This window comes from Epinephelus lanceolatus, chromosome 17, assembly GCF_041903045.1.
Source record: "Epinephelus lanceolatus isolate andai-2023 chromosome 17, ASM4190304v1, whole genome shotgun sequence".
Lineage (NCBI taxonomy): Eukaryota > Metazoa > Chordata > Actinopteri > Perciformes > Serranidae > Epinephelus > Epinephelus lanceolatus.
Genome location: NC_135750.1, coordinates 42,610,001 through 42,624,046, shown reverse-complemented (window position 1 = coordinate 42,624,046; position 14,046 = coordinate 42,610,001). Strand labels below are relative to the sequence as shown.

Below are 14,046 nucleotides of genomic sequence, written 5' to 3'. Positions count from 1 at the left end.
CCCTCACAATCGGGAAGCTGTCCGTAAGCACCTGCAAGAACTCCTTCAAGCTGGAGTGATACGTGAGTCTGAATCGCCATTCTCTTCGCCTATCGTAGTAGTTCGAAAGAAGAATGGAGAAGTCCACCTCTGTATTGATTACAGAAAGCTGAACCTCCAGACTGTAAAGGACGCTTATGCACTCCCAAACTTGGAGGAGACATTCTCCACCCTCACTGGGTCCAGATGGTTCTCAGTTCTCGATTTGGCGGTATTGCTGACGTGCTGACGTATTGCGGTAAGCGAGTTGTGTCATTTCCGGTGTTTATGTGACAGCGTCTCTGTACTGCTCTGGTGAATTCTACTAGCCTGCTTTCTGCTTTCTCACTTCAGTTGCTTTAACACCTACTTCAAGTCTTAACCCACACCAGTTCTGTTTAAGTACTTATAGCTCTCCTCCTTTTTACGACTTCCCTGCTAATCTCTTAGCTGTTGTTTGCACGTTACTAGCCTTGGTAGCTACATTAGCTTTACAGTTAGCGATGGCTTCTCCCTCTGCTCTTTCTTGCTCGGTGTGCCAAATGTTTGGCTATGCCTCTGCCTCCTTTAGCAACAGTGGTAATTGTAACAAGTGTAGCTTATTTACTGCGTTGGAGGCGAGGCTTTGTGAACTAGAAGCGTGGCTCCACACCATGGAAAACCATTCAGTAGCTGCGGTAGTTAGCCAGCCCCCTGTAGCCGGTACGGAGCCACATAGCATAGCCTCTGCTAGCGGTCCTCCGGTAACATCCGTTCAGCCGGGAAGTTGGGCAACCGTTCGCCAGAGGCATATCTCGAAGCCGAAGCTCACGGCTCACCACCAGCCTGTTCACGTTTCCAACCGCTTTTACCCACTCAGCAACACACCCGCTGAGGACAAAACTCTGGTTACTGGCAGCTCTATTCTGAGGAACGTGAAGTTAGCAACACCAGCGGCCATAGTCAAATGTATCCCTTGGGCCAGAGCAGGCGACACTGAATCAAATTTAAAACTGCTGGCTAAAGCTAAATGTAGATTCAGTAAGATTGTTATTCACATCGGCGGCAATGATACCCGGTTATGCCAATCGGAGGTCACTAAAATTAATATTGCCTCGGTGTGTGACTATGCAAAAACGATGTTGGACTCCGTAGTTTTCTCTGGACCCCTCCCAAATCTGACCAGTGATGACATGTTTAGCCGCATGTCATCATTTAATCACTGGCTGTCCAGGTGGTGTCCAGCAAACAATGCGAGTTTCGTTAATAATTGGCAAACTTTGTGGGGAAAACCTGGTCTTATTAGGAGAGATGGCATTCATCCCACTTTGGATGGAGCTGCTCTCATTTCTAGGAACCTGGCAAATTTTATTAGTAATTCAAATCCCTGACAACCCAGAGTTGAAATCAGGACTCAGAGTCGCAGTCCTATACGCCTCTCTGAGCTTCTAGTTCAGTTACCCAGCCATAGTTTTCATAGTTTTATACAAACGGTGTCTCTCCCCCGACTACCTAGATTATTTGAATCCAAAATTAAACAAAGAGGAGTTGTGCATAACAACCTCATAAAAATTAAAACCTCTTCTGTGACACAAAGACAAAACAGGAGAATTAAATGTGGACTGTTAAATATCAGGTCTCTATCGTCTAAAGCAATGTTAGTAAATGAATTAATTTCAGATAATCATATTGATTTACTCAGTCTCACCGAAACCTGGTTGTGTCCAGATGAATATGTTAGTCTAAATGAATCCACTCCTCCCAGTCATAATAATACCCACATTCCTCGAGGCAGCGGCCGAGGAGGGGGAGTTGCAGCCATTTTTAACTCTAGTCTGTTAATCAGCCCTAAACCTAAACTAGATTATAATTCATTTGAAAGCCTCGTTCTTAGTCTTTTACATCCGACCTGGAAAACCTCGCAGCCACTTTTATTTGTTAAAGTGTACCGTGCTCCTGGCCCGTATTCTGAATTTGTTTATGAATTATCAGAGTTTTTATCCAGTTTAGTTCTTAAATCAGATAAAGTTATTATTGTAGGCGATTTTAACATTCATGTCGACGTTGATAATGACTCCCTGGCTACCGCGTTTATCTCATTATTAGACTCCATTGGTTTCAGTCAGGGTGTACATGACCCTACTCACTGTTTTAACCATACTCTGGATCTAGTTCGTATGGAATTGAAATTGATAACCTAACAGTCTTTCCACAGAATCCCTTGCTATCGGATCATTATGATTACTTTTGATTTCTTTTTACTCGAATACACGCTACTCAGCAACTGTTACTATACTAGAAGTTTATCAGATAGTGCTGTCGCAAAATTTAAGGAAATGATTACTCCGTCGTTAAATTCAATACCAAGTCCTTCAGTAACAGAGGTTTCCCGTGCCGACTTTAACCTCTCCCGAATTGATTATCTTGTTGATAGCGCCGTAGGCTCGCTGCGAACACCACTCGACTCTGTAGCTCCTCTTAAAAAGAAGTTAACAAAGCAAAGAAAGTTTGCTCCTCGGTATAACTCTCAAACCCGTAAGTTAAAACAAATATCGCGAAAATTTGAAAGGAATTGGCGATTAACCAAACTGGAAGAATCTCGTTTAGTCTGGGCAGACAGTCTCAAAACATATAAGAGGGGCCTCCGCAATGCCAGAGCAAACTATTACTCAGCATTAATAGAAGAAAACAAGAATAACGCCAGGCTTCTTTTCAACACTGTAGCCAGGCTGACTGAGAGTCAAAGCTCTATTGAGCCTTGTATTGCTTTAGCCCTTAGCAGTAACGATTTTATGAGCTTTTTTATTGACAAAATTCTAACTATTAGAGGCAAAATTCATGACCTCCTGTCCTCAGATAGTACCTATCTAACTTCAAAACACAGCTGTAAGACCTAATATATATTTAGACTGCTTCTCCCCAATTTCTCTTCAAGAATTGACCGCAGTGATTTCTTCATCTAAATCATCAACGTGTCTCTTAGACCCCATCCCAACTAGGCTACTTAAGAAGGTCTTACCTTTAGTTAACACTCATATATTAGATATGATCAATATATCCTTATTAACAGGCTATGTACCACAGTCTTTTAAGGTAGCTGTAATTAAACCTCTCCTAAAAAAGCCCACCCTGGATCCAGAGGTATAGACCAATATCTAATCTTCCCTTTCTTTCAAAGATCCTTGAGAAAGTAGTCGCAGACCAGCTGTATGATTTTCTCCATGATAATAATTTATTTGAGGAATTTCAGTCAGGATTTAGAGCACATCATAGCACTGAGACAGCACTAGTTAAAATTACAAATTATCTTCTGATTGCTTCAGACAAAGGACTCATCTCTGTACTTGTTTTATTAGATCTTAGTGCAGCGTTTGACACAATTGACCATCAAATTCTGTTACAGAGACTGGAACACTTAATTGGCCTAAAAGATTCTGCACTAAGCTGGTTTAAATCTTATTTATCTGATCGTTTTCAGTTTGTTCACGTTCATAATGAATCATCCTTAGGTACTAAAGTTTGTTTTGGAGTTCCGCAAGGTTCTGTGCTGGGACCAATCCTATTTACTCTATATACAGTACAGGCCAAAAGTTTGGACACACCTTCTCATTCAATGCGTTTTCTTTATTTTCATGACTATTTACATTGTAGATTCTCACTGAAGGCATCAAAACTATGAATGAACACATGTGGAGTTATGTACTTAACAAAAAAAGGTGAAATAACTGAAAACATGTTTTATATTCTAGTTTCTTCAAAATAGCCACCCTTTGCTCTGATTACTGCTTTGCACACTCTTGGCATTCTCTCCATGAGCTTCAAGAGGTAGTCACCTGAAATGGTTTTCCAACAGTCTTGAAGGAGTTCCCAGAGGTGTTTAGCACTTGTTGGCCCCTTTGCCTTCACTCTGCGGTCCAGCTCACCCCAAACCATCTCAATTGGGTTCAGGTCCGGTGACTGTGGAGGCCAAGTCATCTGCCGCAGCACTCCATCACTCTCCTTCTTGGTCAAATAGTCCTTACACAGCCTGGAGGTGTGTTTGGGGTCATTGTCCTGTTGAAAAATAAATCATCGTCCAACTAAACGCAAACCGGATGGGATGGCATGTCGCTGCAGGATGCTGTGGTAGCCATGCTGGTTCAGTGTGCCTTCAATTTTGAATAAATCCCCAACAGTGTCACCAGCAAAACACCCCCACACCATCACACCTCCTCCTCCATGCTTCACAGTGGGAACCAGGCATGTGGAATCCATCCATTCACCTTTTCTGCGTCTCACAAAGACACGGCGGTTGGAACCGAAGATCTCAAATTTGGACTCATCAGACCAAAGCACAGATTTCCACTGGTCTGATGTCCATTCCTTGTGTTTCTTGGCCCAAACAAATCTCTTCTGCTTGTTGCCTCTCCTTAGCAGTGGTTTCCTAGCAGCTATTTGACCATGAAGGCCTGATTGGCGCAGTCTCCTCTTAACAGTTGTTCTAGAGATGGGTCTGCTGCTAGAACTCTGTGTGGCATTCATCTGGTCTCTGATCTGAGCTGCTGTTAACTTGCCATTTCTGAGGCTGGTGACTCGGATGAACTTATCCTCAGAAGCAGAGGTGACTCTTGGTCTTCCTTTCCTGGGTCGGTCCTCATGTGTGCCAGTTTGGTTGTAGCGCTTGATGGTTTTTGTGACTCCACTTGGGGACACATTTAAAGTTTTTGCAATTTTCCGGACTGACTGACCTTCATTTCTTAAAGTAATGATGGCCACTCATTTTTCTTTAGTTAGCTGATTGGTTCTTGCCATAATATGAATTTTAACAGTTGTCCAATAGGGCTGTCGGCTGTGTATTAACCTGACTTCTGCACAACACAACTGATGGTCCCAACCCCATTGATGAAGCAAGAAATTCCACTAATTAACCCTGATAAGGCACACCTGTGAAGTGGAAACCATTTCAGGTGACTACCTCTTGAAGCTCATGGAGAGAATGCCAAGAGTGTGCAAAGCAGTAATCAGAGCAAAGGGTGGCTATTTTGAAGAAACTAGAATATAAAACATGTTTTCAGTTATTTCACCTTTTTTTGTTAAGTACATAACTCCACATGTGTTCAATCATAGTTTTGATGCCTTCAGTGAGAATCTACAATGTAAATAGTCATGAAAATAAAGAAAACGCATTGAATGAGAAGGTGTGTCCAAACTTTTGGCCTGTACTGTACGTTCAAACATTTTCAAGCTGTGTAACAATTAATTTAATTTTGCTTAGTTTCATCATCATGACATAAAATTATTTTCACGATTACACATTTCTTAATACAGTCTAAGTTCTATGATCGGTTCATTTCACTGTCCATTTATTACTAGGAGCACATTTGTTTTTCTTTTTTCCTCTTTGTAACAACCAATCACAGCTTTTAGAAGACTGTGTCATACCTAGCAACGGGGTCAACCACACCTCCTCACTAAGATAAAAGTTTCTGTCCCCTCCTTGCTCAGAGTTGCTCTCAGAAACTTCCTGAATTACTCTTAGGCTAAGATTCCTTGCTAGGAATTTTTTGGCTAAGTTAAGAGCTCTCTGAGAGGACTCTGAGAATCTTTGTGAATACGGGCCCAGGTTTTTTGGACCCACCTGGAGTTTGAGCCTGGATCCTGTTGGAAGTTTGATGGCGAGCTACAGCCTGATGGAGCGACATTAAAGACTCAATTGCATGCAGAAGATTGAAATCCTGGACTTCAAGTACAGTGTCCTCACACACACTAGTGACGCATCATACAACGCTCCACAGTGGTAGGAACGAGCTATCTAATGGTTCTGGTAACATGTGTGGGACACAAGGACTGAGTTCAATTCTGAACTGACTTCAAAGTGACTGAAGGACACTGAAATTTTATTGAAACTTGTTTATTGGCCAATTTGAGTTGTGTTTATTTCTTTGATTATTTGGGTAATATTTGTGTTTTATATACATTTTATTTTTCCTACCTTTCCATACAATTTTCCAGTAAAAGGAAGATCTGTTTCTTCCAAAAGGAGATATTGTGTCAGTGTTGATTCTGGTGCATTGTTTGGTTTATTCAGGCTCCGTAGTCGATCCTAGTGAGTTCTGCTCTTCCTAGTCCATGGTGAACATCATAATCAGTATATAATCTGCAACATTCATTATATCTTGTGCTCCTACGCAAAGGAGGGTTACAAATTGTATACTGTGAAATGTTGTACTGTCTTAATTTGTTTTTATGTTAATGGGTCTACGGATGGAAATTAGCGTCAAGCTACAATCCGGCATCTTTACATGTTTTAACATGTTCATCAATGTGCACTGTCCCATTCAAATAAACAAATAAATAAATAAATGTGTTTGTTCTTGTTCTTGTGGATAGTTTAACTAGGCTGAACCGAGCCCGACATTATTTAATTACTAAAGCACTGAGTTTGTGTCACACAGTTGTTATGGTTACAGGCTATTTAACAGGCCGGGCGTGCGCCGTGGGTGCTCCGCGGAGAGGGAGACCTCCGTGTTTGAGACGAGAGCGGGCGGCGGGAGGTCCGAGGCTTGCAGCGAGGGGAGAGGGAGAAATATAACAAAATAAGATAGAATAGGAAAACTTGTCTCCCTCTTTAATTTTATTTTCACCGTTTAATCAAGGCGGAGGTGGGTGGCGGAAAGTCCGAGGGTTCTAGCGAGAGGAGAAGTAGAAACAAACAGCCAATGTGTGTGTTGTGTTCAGGTGTTGTCACGTAAATAACTTTCCCCAAGCAATAAACAGGACAGACAATAGGATTTTATTTATTTTTACACTACATTTTTACTGAAAGCTGACCGAATCCGACCCGAGGCCAAATACAATTCATACATTTTTGACTGAACCTGGCCCGACCCGTCGGGCAGGCCTACCGTCGGGACCCGTCGGGCTCGGATCAGGTAGCCACACTCTAGTGTGTGTATGTGTCCCCTATCTATAGGGGCCTATCTGAATTTCTGTCTTTGAGAGATAATATTTTGTAATGTAACTGAATTTTCTATCCATACATATAAACTTTAAATATATTATAATTATAAGGCATCTTTGAGTAAACTGCGAGTATCATTTAGGTAGGCTATCTCGTGGCCGGGCCGAGTGTCCTCTTTTTTGGAAATCCAAATATGGTCACCCTAGTTTAACGAACTGGCGACATTTTTGCTGTCGTCCCTCCTTCAGATCAGGACGGAGACTGAGGAGAAGGTGGGAGTCAGTGATTAGTCTGGGTTAAGCCAGTAGTATACTGGACTTTTTTTGATCAAAAGATTTAGCAAGAGCCTTATCCATTTTTAATCCTTTGTTTGCTCTGGGTACTGGTCTCAAATATCCCACTGCACTCCATTAAAACTCTGGAACTGCACAACTCTGGAACTGCACACCATTAAAACTCTGGAACTGCACAGAATAATCAAACAGGAACCAGAACTTTATGACATATCAGTATGCATCTGTGAGCAGTGCACAAGGGTAAAACTAATGTAGTAAGCATGTATTCCATCCATATTTTGCAGGTGTTTCAAATGTTTAAAGCCACAGTGTGTAGGAATTTCTCCCATCTAACGGTGAAATCATATATTGTATTCAAACAGATGGTGCACTCTAGCGCCTCACTGTTTCAAACACGTATTGCAACAACTGTAGCCGCTGTGTACCAAAAAGCTATGATAACACTGATGAAACCATGTCATCCGATACTACATGGAGTATTCATTCAGGCTCCTACACAGACACACACGACGCGAGTTGACAAACCCCCTCCTCACCATGCTGGCTGTGTTTACAAAGTAGGACTGTTGGGGCGGATGTAAATTGAAACAAACCAATCACGTCTTGTGCTTTGACAACTGACAAGTGGCTCAACCTCACACACCTCATCCCTCTCCTCGCATTACTGCGCCGCTAACAGCTGTTAGTGGCCAGCGGCACTACTGCCGCATAACAAAGTCCCACTCTTTGAGCATAATGCAGGATCATGTATTATGCAGCATCACGGGAGACGGAATCCTCGTCGCCAAGAAGGTGCAAAAGGGAATCAAAAAGGCAGCGTGACCGGCGAATTAAAAAAACAAGGGTCAGCATTGGGGTTGCCTTTCCCAGGTGGAGAGAGCTGCTGAAGGAGAAAGGTAATACAATCACAGGCCAGCGCTAACAGCGGCTAACAGCGGCTAACAGCGGCTAACAGCTAACAGCGGCGCAGTGATGCGAGGAGAGGGATGAGGCTGTTAGCGACTGGCCGCTAACAGCAGTGCTGGCCTGTGATTGCATTACCATTCTCCCTCAGCAGCTCTCTCTACCTGAGAAAGGCTACCCCGATGTGGGCCTTCGTTTTTTTGATTCGCCGGTCACGCTGCCTTTTCTATTCCCTTTTGCGCTTTCTTGGCGACAAGGATTCCGTCTCCCATTATGCTGCATATGCATGATCCTGCACTATGCTCAAAGAGTGGGACTTTGTTTCAAATTTGCCAGGGTAGTAGCGAAGCGCCTCTTGCTCCTCTCCTTCGGCTCCTCAGTCACGCAGTGCTGGCCTGGCTCTCAACGAAAACGCCGAAGGCGGTGCTGTATGTCCCTTGCTGGCGGGTGTATTCTCAAGATGGTGAAACGTAATGGAACCCCACAGACGACTTACCCGCACAATGTACAAACAAATCCGAAATTCTCCTTTTACGAGAATAAGTCAGATTATTGGTGAGGTAATAGTACACCAGCGATGACATATTTATGAATGCAGATATCAATTTTTGCCAATAAACAACTGAAAATGTTACACAATGTCCCTTTAAGTGCTGCTGTTGGTTGAAAATTACATTTGATCTTAAGTATTTCTTCCTGTTGGAGATGAAGAAAAGCCAAAGCCAAATCCTATCCCAACAGATTTTCACAGAAACTCAATGTACAGAATATTATTGGAGAGCAGTTAAGGAAAGCTATGACACAAGTTGCTTTTCTTAATGCAAGTTGCTATATTTGTTTTAAAGCAAGGTTACTGGAGGGTTTGTGCTCATTTCACAGATGTACTATGTATGAAAATAATAAAATTAGTGCTGCACGATTAATCTAATCGCAATCGCGATGTCAGGCTGTGCGATTACATAACCACATAAAAGGCTGCGATTTGGGATTTAATGTAAATAAATGTTAACGTGTGTGCCTGTGAACGTGAGTACCTCTGCTGTAGTGTGTGGAGTTTGTTGACATTACGCCCAAAAGCTATCTTGGTGTGTGCAGCACGTATGGTCAGGTGACCATCCGGCATGCAGCAGTGACCAACATAGACGGTGAAGAACAACATGAGCACGACCATGAACAGGCTGAGTTGGTGGCGAAAAAAATGCAACACCTATTACATGGCGATACTTTGGATTCAGGTACGGCGACGTTGAACAGTAAGACGTGCTGTGTAAAAGTTAAAGTCGCCACGTGCCGCGGCAACATGACCAATCTATATCAGCACTTGAGACAGCACAGAGAAAAGTAGGAGGAATGCATGCGAGAGAAAGCCAAGCCATGTAACGTTAAAGACAAAGAGACAACTGAAAGCCGCCAGAGCCTCATAAAACAACATCCAAGCACAGTTACGCATACATTTGTAAGTGTCACTGGGAAATCATGGACTCCATAACAAACTATATAATAACAAATGAAAAACTGAGCAATTTTGCTCAGTTTCGGCCCACTTGACATGCTGCTGTGTTGTGCTATGGCGTGCTGGAATTTGTCATTTACGTGACAACGCCTGAACGGTCTGCTGTAGGTACAGTGCCGTGCTGCGCTGCTGTGTGAGCAGCTGTTTGACTGTGCTCAGTCTGTCATTTACACACTGTCCATAACTAATAACTACGTCGGGTTAGGTCAGTGCCCCCCTAATATAATGTAGGGGAAACACTGAATCAAGCAAGAAGACTAATGATACCTTTTTTTTTGTTTATTACATTGTAATCGCAATCGCGATATTGTCCACCATGATCGTACATTTTTATCAAACTGTGCAGCACTAAATAAAATATACATATCAAACCAGACCTGCTAAAAAGCAGTGTAGTGGCCGTTTGTAGGAAAAAGAATAATCCAAATCAAACTTGTGTCAAACAAAACAAAGGACCACTGCCGCACCATGGGCATGTAGTGTATGCAGGCAAAAGAGGGCCATGCATTTCCAATGGTTTATTTATCCAAAAACAAGCAAACAAACAAAGAACAAATAAATCCCTGCATGCCTCTCCCGCTCTGGTAAAAAACCATATGCCCGCCCAGGTACATTCTGGACGCCTACCTGCTTTCCTACATACATAATCTTTGGTGCCCACAGTATGCCCAAAATGAAATAAAATAGTAAACAAATACTAACGAGAACACAACTAAACTAAACAAATAATTAGCAAAACAAAATACTAGCAAAACTTAATCATAACGAAATCAAATATCTAGAATAACCAAATAATATTATTAGTGCTGTCAAGAGAATAAAAAAATGGAGAGATTAATTAATTATGATCTGTAATTAACTGATCTAATTAATCTCTTTTTTAATCTCATCTCAAAATTGCAGAGAAAAGCCCTCAACTTGAGGTATTTTCATTTAAATTCATTACATTATTGTGGCAGATGATCAAAAGATTGATATATATTACAAAAAGTGGTTCTATAAAATCATAATTATTGTTTTCATCAATAAAACACTTGAACACAGATGCAGTACACCTAGCCATTACATTCTATTGTTTTTGAGATTAGTCCCAATAAAGAGTGCCGCAACCTTCAGTCTCGACCACCAGGGGGGTGCTTGACTGTCATGACATGTCAGCTTCATTAAAAGCATAGCTGCAGATTAACGCAACAACAGATGTAAAAACACACAGAAACAATACATCTGTGATCAGTTCCCTAATTTTATTTTAACAATTTTCTAAATTATTTTCCTCTTTTCCAATTTCTCATTTTATTTCATGGAAGTGATCAATGTAAGTGCACTTGTCCTTTAAACTTAATGAAAAATAAAAGTTAACAAAATAAAAGACACCTGGTACATTCGTTACAGCTGTATCAGTTTATAGAACAATTTAGAACAGTTAGAACAAGAGGCTGCACTGCAACGTGCAAATCACTCCTTCTCATGGCTGCCTGCGCTTTCCCTGTCCTTGCGGCTGCAACTTGCACTGTCTTCTCTTCTTCAAACTACAACACCCATAATTCATGTAGGAACTGCTGCAGCCAATGTGCAGCCGGTGGGAGCTGCATGACAACTCAACCACCATGATCAGTTTTTAATGTTTTATCGGGCAATAACTACTCCTGACTCTGCTCTAGTGTAATTTTCGAGACAATCAGGGCAGGATTCAGGATTCAGGACAACTGCGTGGATTTCGGCACAGTCCCGAAATCCAAGCAGTTGTCCTGAATCCTGAATCCTGCCATGATTGTCCCGAAAATTACACAGAGGTTGCTGGGGAGGTCAGATACTTGCGTGCTAGGGCTGACAGCTTTTCATAGGCTCCTGAGTGAGCAGACCGCCACTGCAGGGGACAGTCATCAATGCTGATGCTGGGCTCTGCTCTGTAGCACTGCAGCTCTCCCACAACTCAAGCACAAAGAAGCCCTATCGTACACCTACAGACGGATTTTATAAAAGGCAACTCTGTGGCATACAGAAACAGTAAAGTTAGAGATTAAAAATGAGATTAACGCGATCAAAAAACATAGCGCGTTAAATATGGCTGTAATTAATTATTCGCAATTAACGTGATAATTTGACACCCCTAAATATTATTTAGCAAAACAACTAAATACTAACAACAAATAATAATAACGAATAAATAGCTCCTACAAGCAGATATTTCTTTACTTTTATGTCAAGTGGAAATTCCTTCACCAGACAAAATCTTTTCTTTGAAAAAAGTGGAGGTTTCTGACCAAACAGCATTGAAGCATTTGGTTTTCTTTCCACACAGTACTTGCTAGATGGCTAACTAGTGAATCTAGGTATTCCTACTGCTATATTCATGACCATCTAACCTCTGTCAGCCGGAATAGACTGGAGAGTACATACTGTTCTTTTGGTTTACTTCCACAGTGTAACACAAGGGCAGGTAAAATTAAATCATATTGTAGACCTGCTCACTACCTGATCTACTGTAGCCCTCTAACAGGAGCTCCAGGTCTCTGTCTAACAAAACATTGTGCTTTAAAGACAGTAACTCTGGAATATACCTTATCCCTGTATCCATGCACCATGCTCATAAGAGTGCAAGTCTCTCTGTCTAACTAAATACTGTGAATTTTTATTTTTATTCAATATAGGATACTGATAACCATGTGATATCTTGCTAACACTGTGAACTGGGCCTTGTTACCATGCTGTACTAGAGACATATTCCAATGACTTAATCTGTGTTTATAAAACGGGTTGATCCAAGCCTTGATTGTGATTGGCTGGAAGCCGTTGTAAAACCACTATGACCATACACTTGTGACCGCATCACCGTATTACTCCGCCTATTTAATTATTAAACCGTTTGCAGCTGTTACCTATTTTGTTACCTATCACAATGTCGGACTTTGTTGTGAATTTTGATTTACTGGGTGGATTAAGCATGGATGAGTGGCTGGAAGAGATGGATGGGATGGAGAAGGAAGAGCAAAAAGAGAGGAGATACGCTGAAATTAATGAAAGAGAGACTGAAGAGCTGGAAAAGGCAAGAAGTGGAGCTGGAACCATTAAACAGATTCTGTGGTCAGTTCGCTGTTTTCAGACCTGGTGTGCTGAGAAGAAGTTGGCTATTGATTTTAAAACGGTCACCAAGATTGAGCTGAACCAGGTTCTCCACCAGTTTTATACCACTGTGTAAAACGGGAAAGGTGAAGCTTACGGTTTCAGCAGTTATGTTGGCCTTCGTACGGGGCTTAACTGTCACATTAATGATCCGCCCATCAGTTGATCCTGGTGTCTGATGAACGATACCGAGTTCACCACCAGCAACGTCTTCATTGGAGTAGTGAAGAAACTTCGCCGAGAAGGTTGCAACAAAACATCCCACCACCAAGCGTTAACACAGGCCGAATTTCAGAAAATCAAGCTCTCTCGGGCACTGAATCCAAACACACCTGAGGGTTTTGTCAACAAAGTTTGGTTTGATGTGCAGCTGCATATGGGACGCAGAGCTAAGGAGGTCAACCGCCAAATGAAGCCTGACTCATTTATCATCCGACAGGACGAAAACGGTCAGAAACATGCAACGCTGTCATTTAACGAATGCACCAAAAACCACCAGGATGCCAGCTAACAAAACAAAGAGAGTCTGTGGGGATTTATGTTCGAGCAGCCAGGGAACCCACTGTGTCCTGTCGCTTCACTGGAGAAATATCTGTCACTGCTGCCACCCAATCCACCGGCCTTTTATCTCCATTCAAAGCGGAGAAACTACACCGACGATGTATGTTAAATTAACATGTAACGTCTGTTTGTTTTGTTACAGTGTAGCATAGTTACTTTGAAACATTTAGGGGACTTATTTTTCTCTCTCCTAACGGTTAGGTATACTAGAGAGCCCATGGGGGTGAACTTTCTTAGCTCCATGTTGCCCCGGATCTGTAAAGCAGCCGGTACCGAGACCATCTACACCAACCACTGCCTGCAAAGCACCACTGTACAAAAACTCTCTGACGCTGGCTTAGAGGCGAGAGAAATCATGTCAGTAACGAGGCATAAATGTGAATCCTTCCTGCAGTCATACTGGCGCCCAAACTACGATGAGAGAAAATCCTGGAGCAACATCCTTGCTTCTGGCACAGTGCAATTAAAACGCACCTGTCCAGAGTCAGACACCCCCGTACTAGCAAAGAGTAGTGCTAACATAATTGAATACTACTTCAGCAATTGCACAATTAATGGAGATATCCAGATAAATGTAGCTAAATAGTCAACCCAGATAAATTTTAATAAGCTTTAAGCAAGCTTTCCACTGTGTTTGTAGCTCCTGTGTGTTTTTGCGTCCGTCTGTTGCTTGTTGAGGAACTATTTGTTTGGCGGAAGAGTGAAAGAATGAT

The 14,046-nt window shown here is 42.1% G+C and overlaps 2 protein-coding genes across 2 annotated transcripts in view; one reads left to right on the top strand and one right to left on the bottom strand.

Moving 5' to 3' along the window:
• Nucleotides 1–14,046, bottom strand: part of ndst2a (N-deacetylase/N-sulfotransferase (heparan glucosaminyl) 2a) — a 133,620-nt gene that overhangs the window by 57,857 nt on the left and 61,717 nt on the right. The window lies entirely within an intron of this gene.
• Nucleotides 672–1,388, top strand: LOC144458423 (uncharacterized). Its single transcript, XM_078160887.1, has one exon. It carries the CDS (start codon nucleotides 672–674, stop codon nucleotides 1,386–1,388), a length of 717 nt encoding a protein of 238 aa, XP_078017013.1.

Coding starts and splice junctions, on each gene's coding strand:
- LOC144458423 (XM_078160887.1), top strand. CDS start 672: ATGGAAAACCATTCAGTAGCTGCGGTAGTTAGCCAGCCCCCTGTAGCC.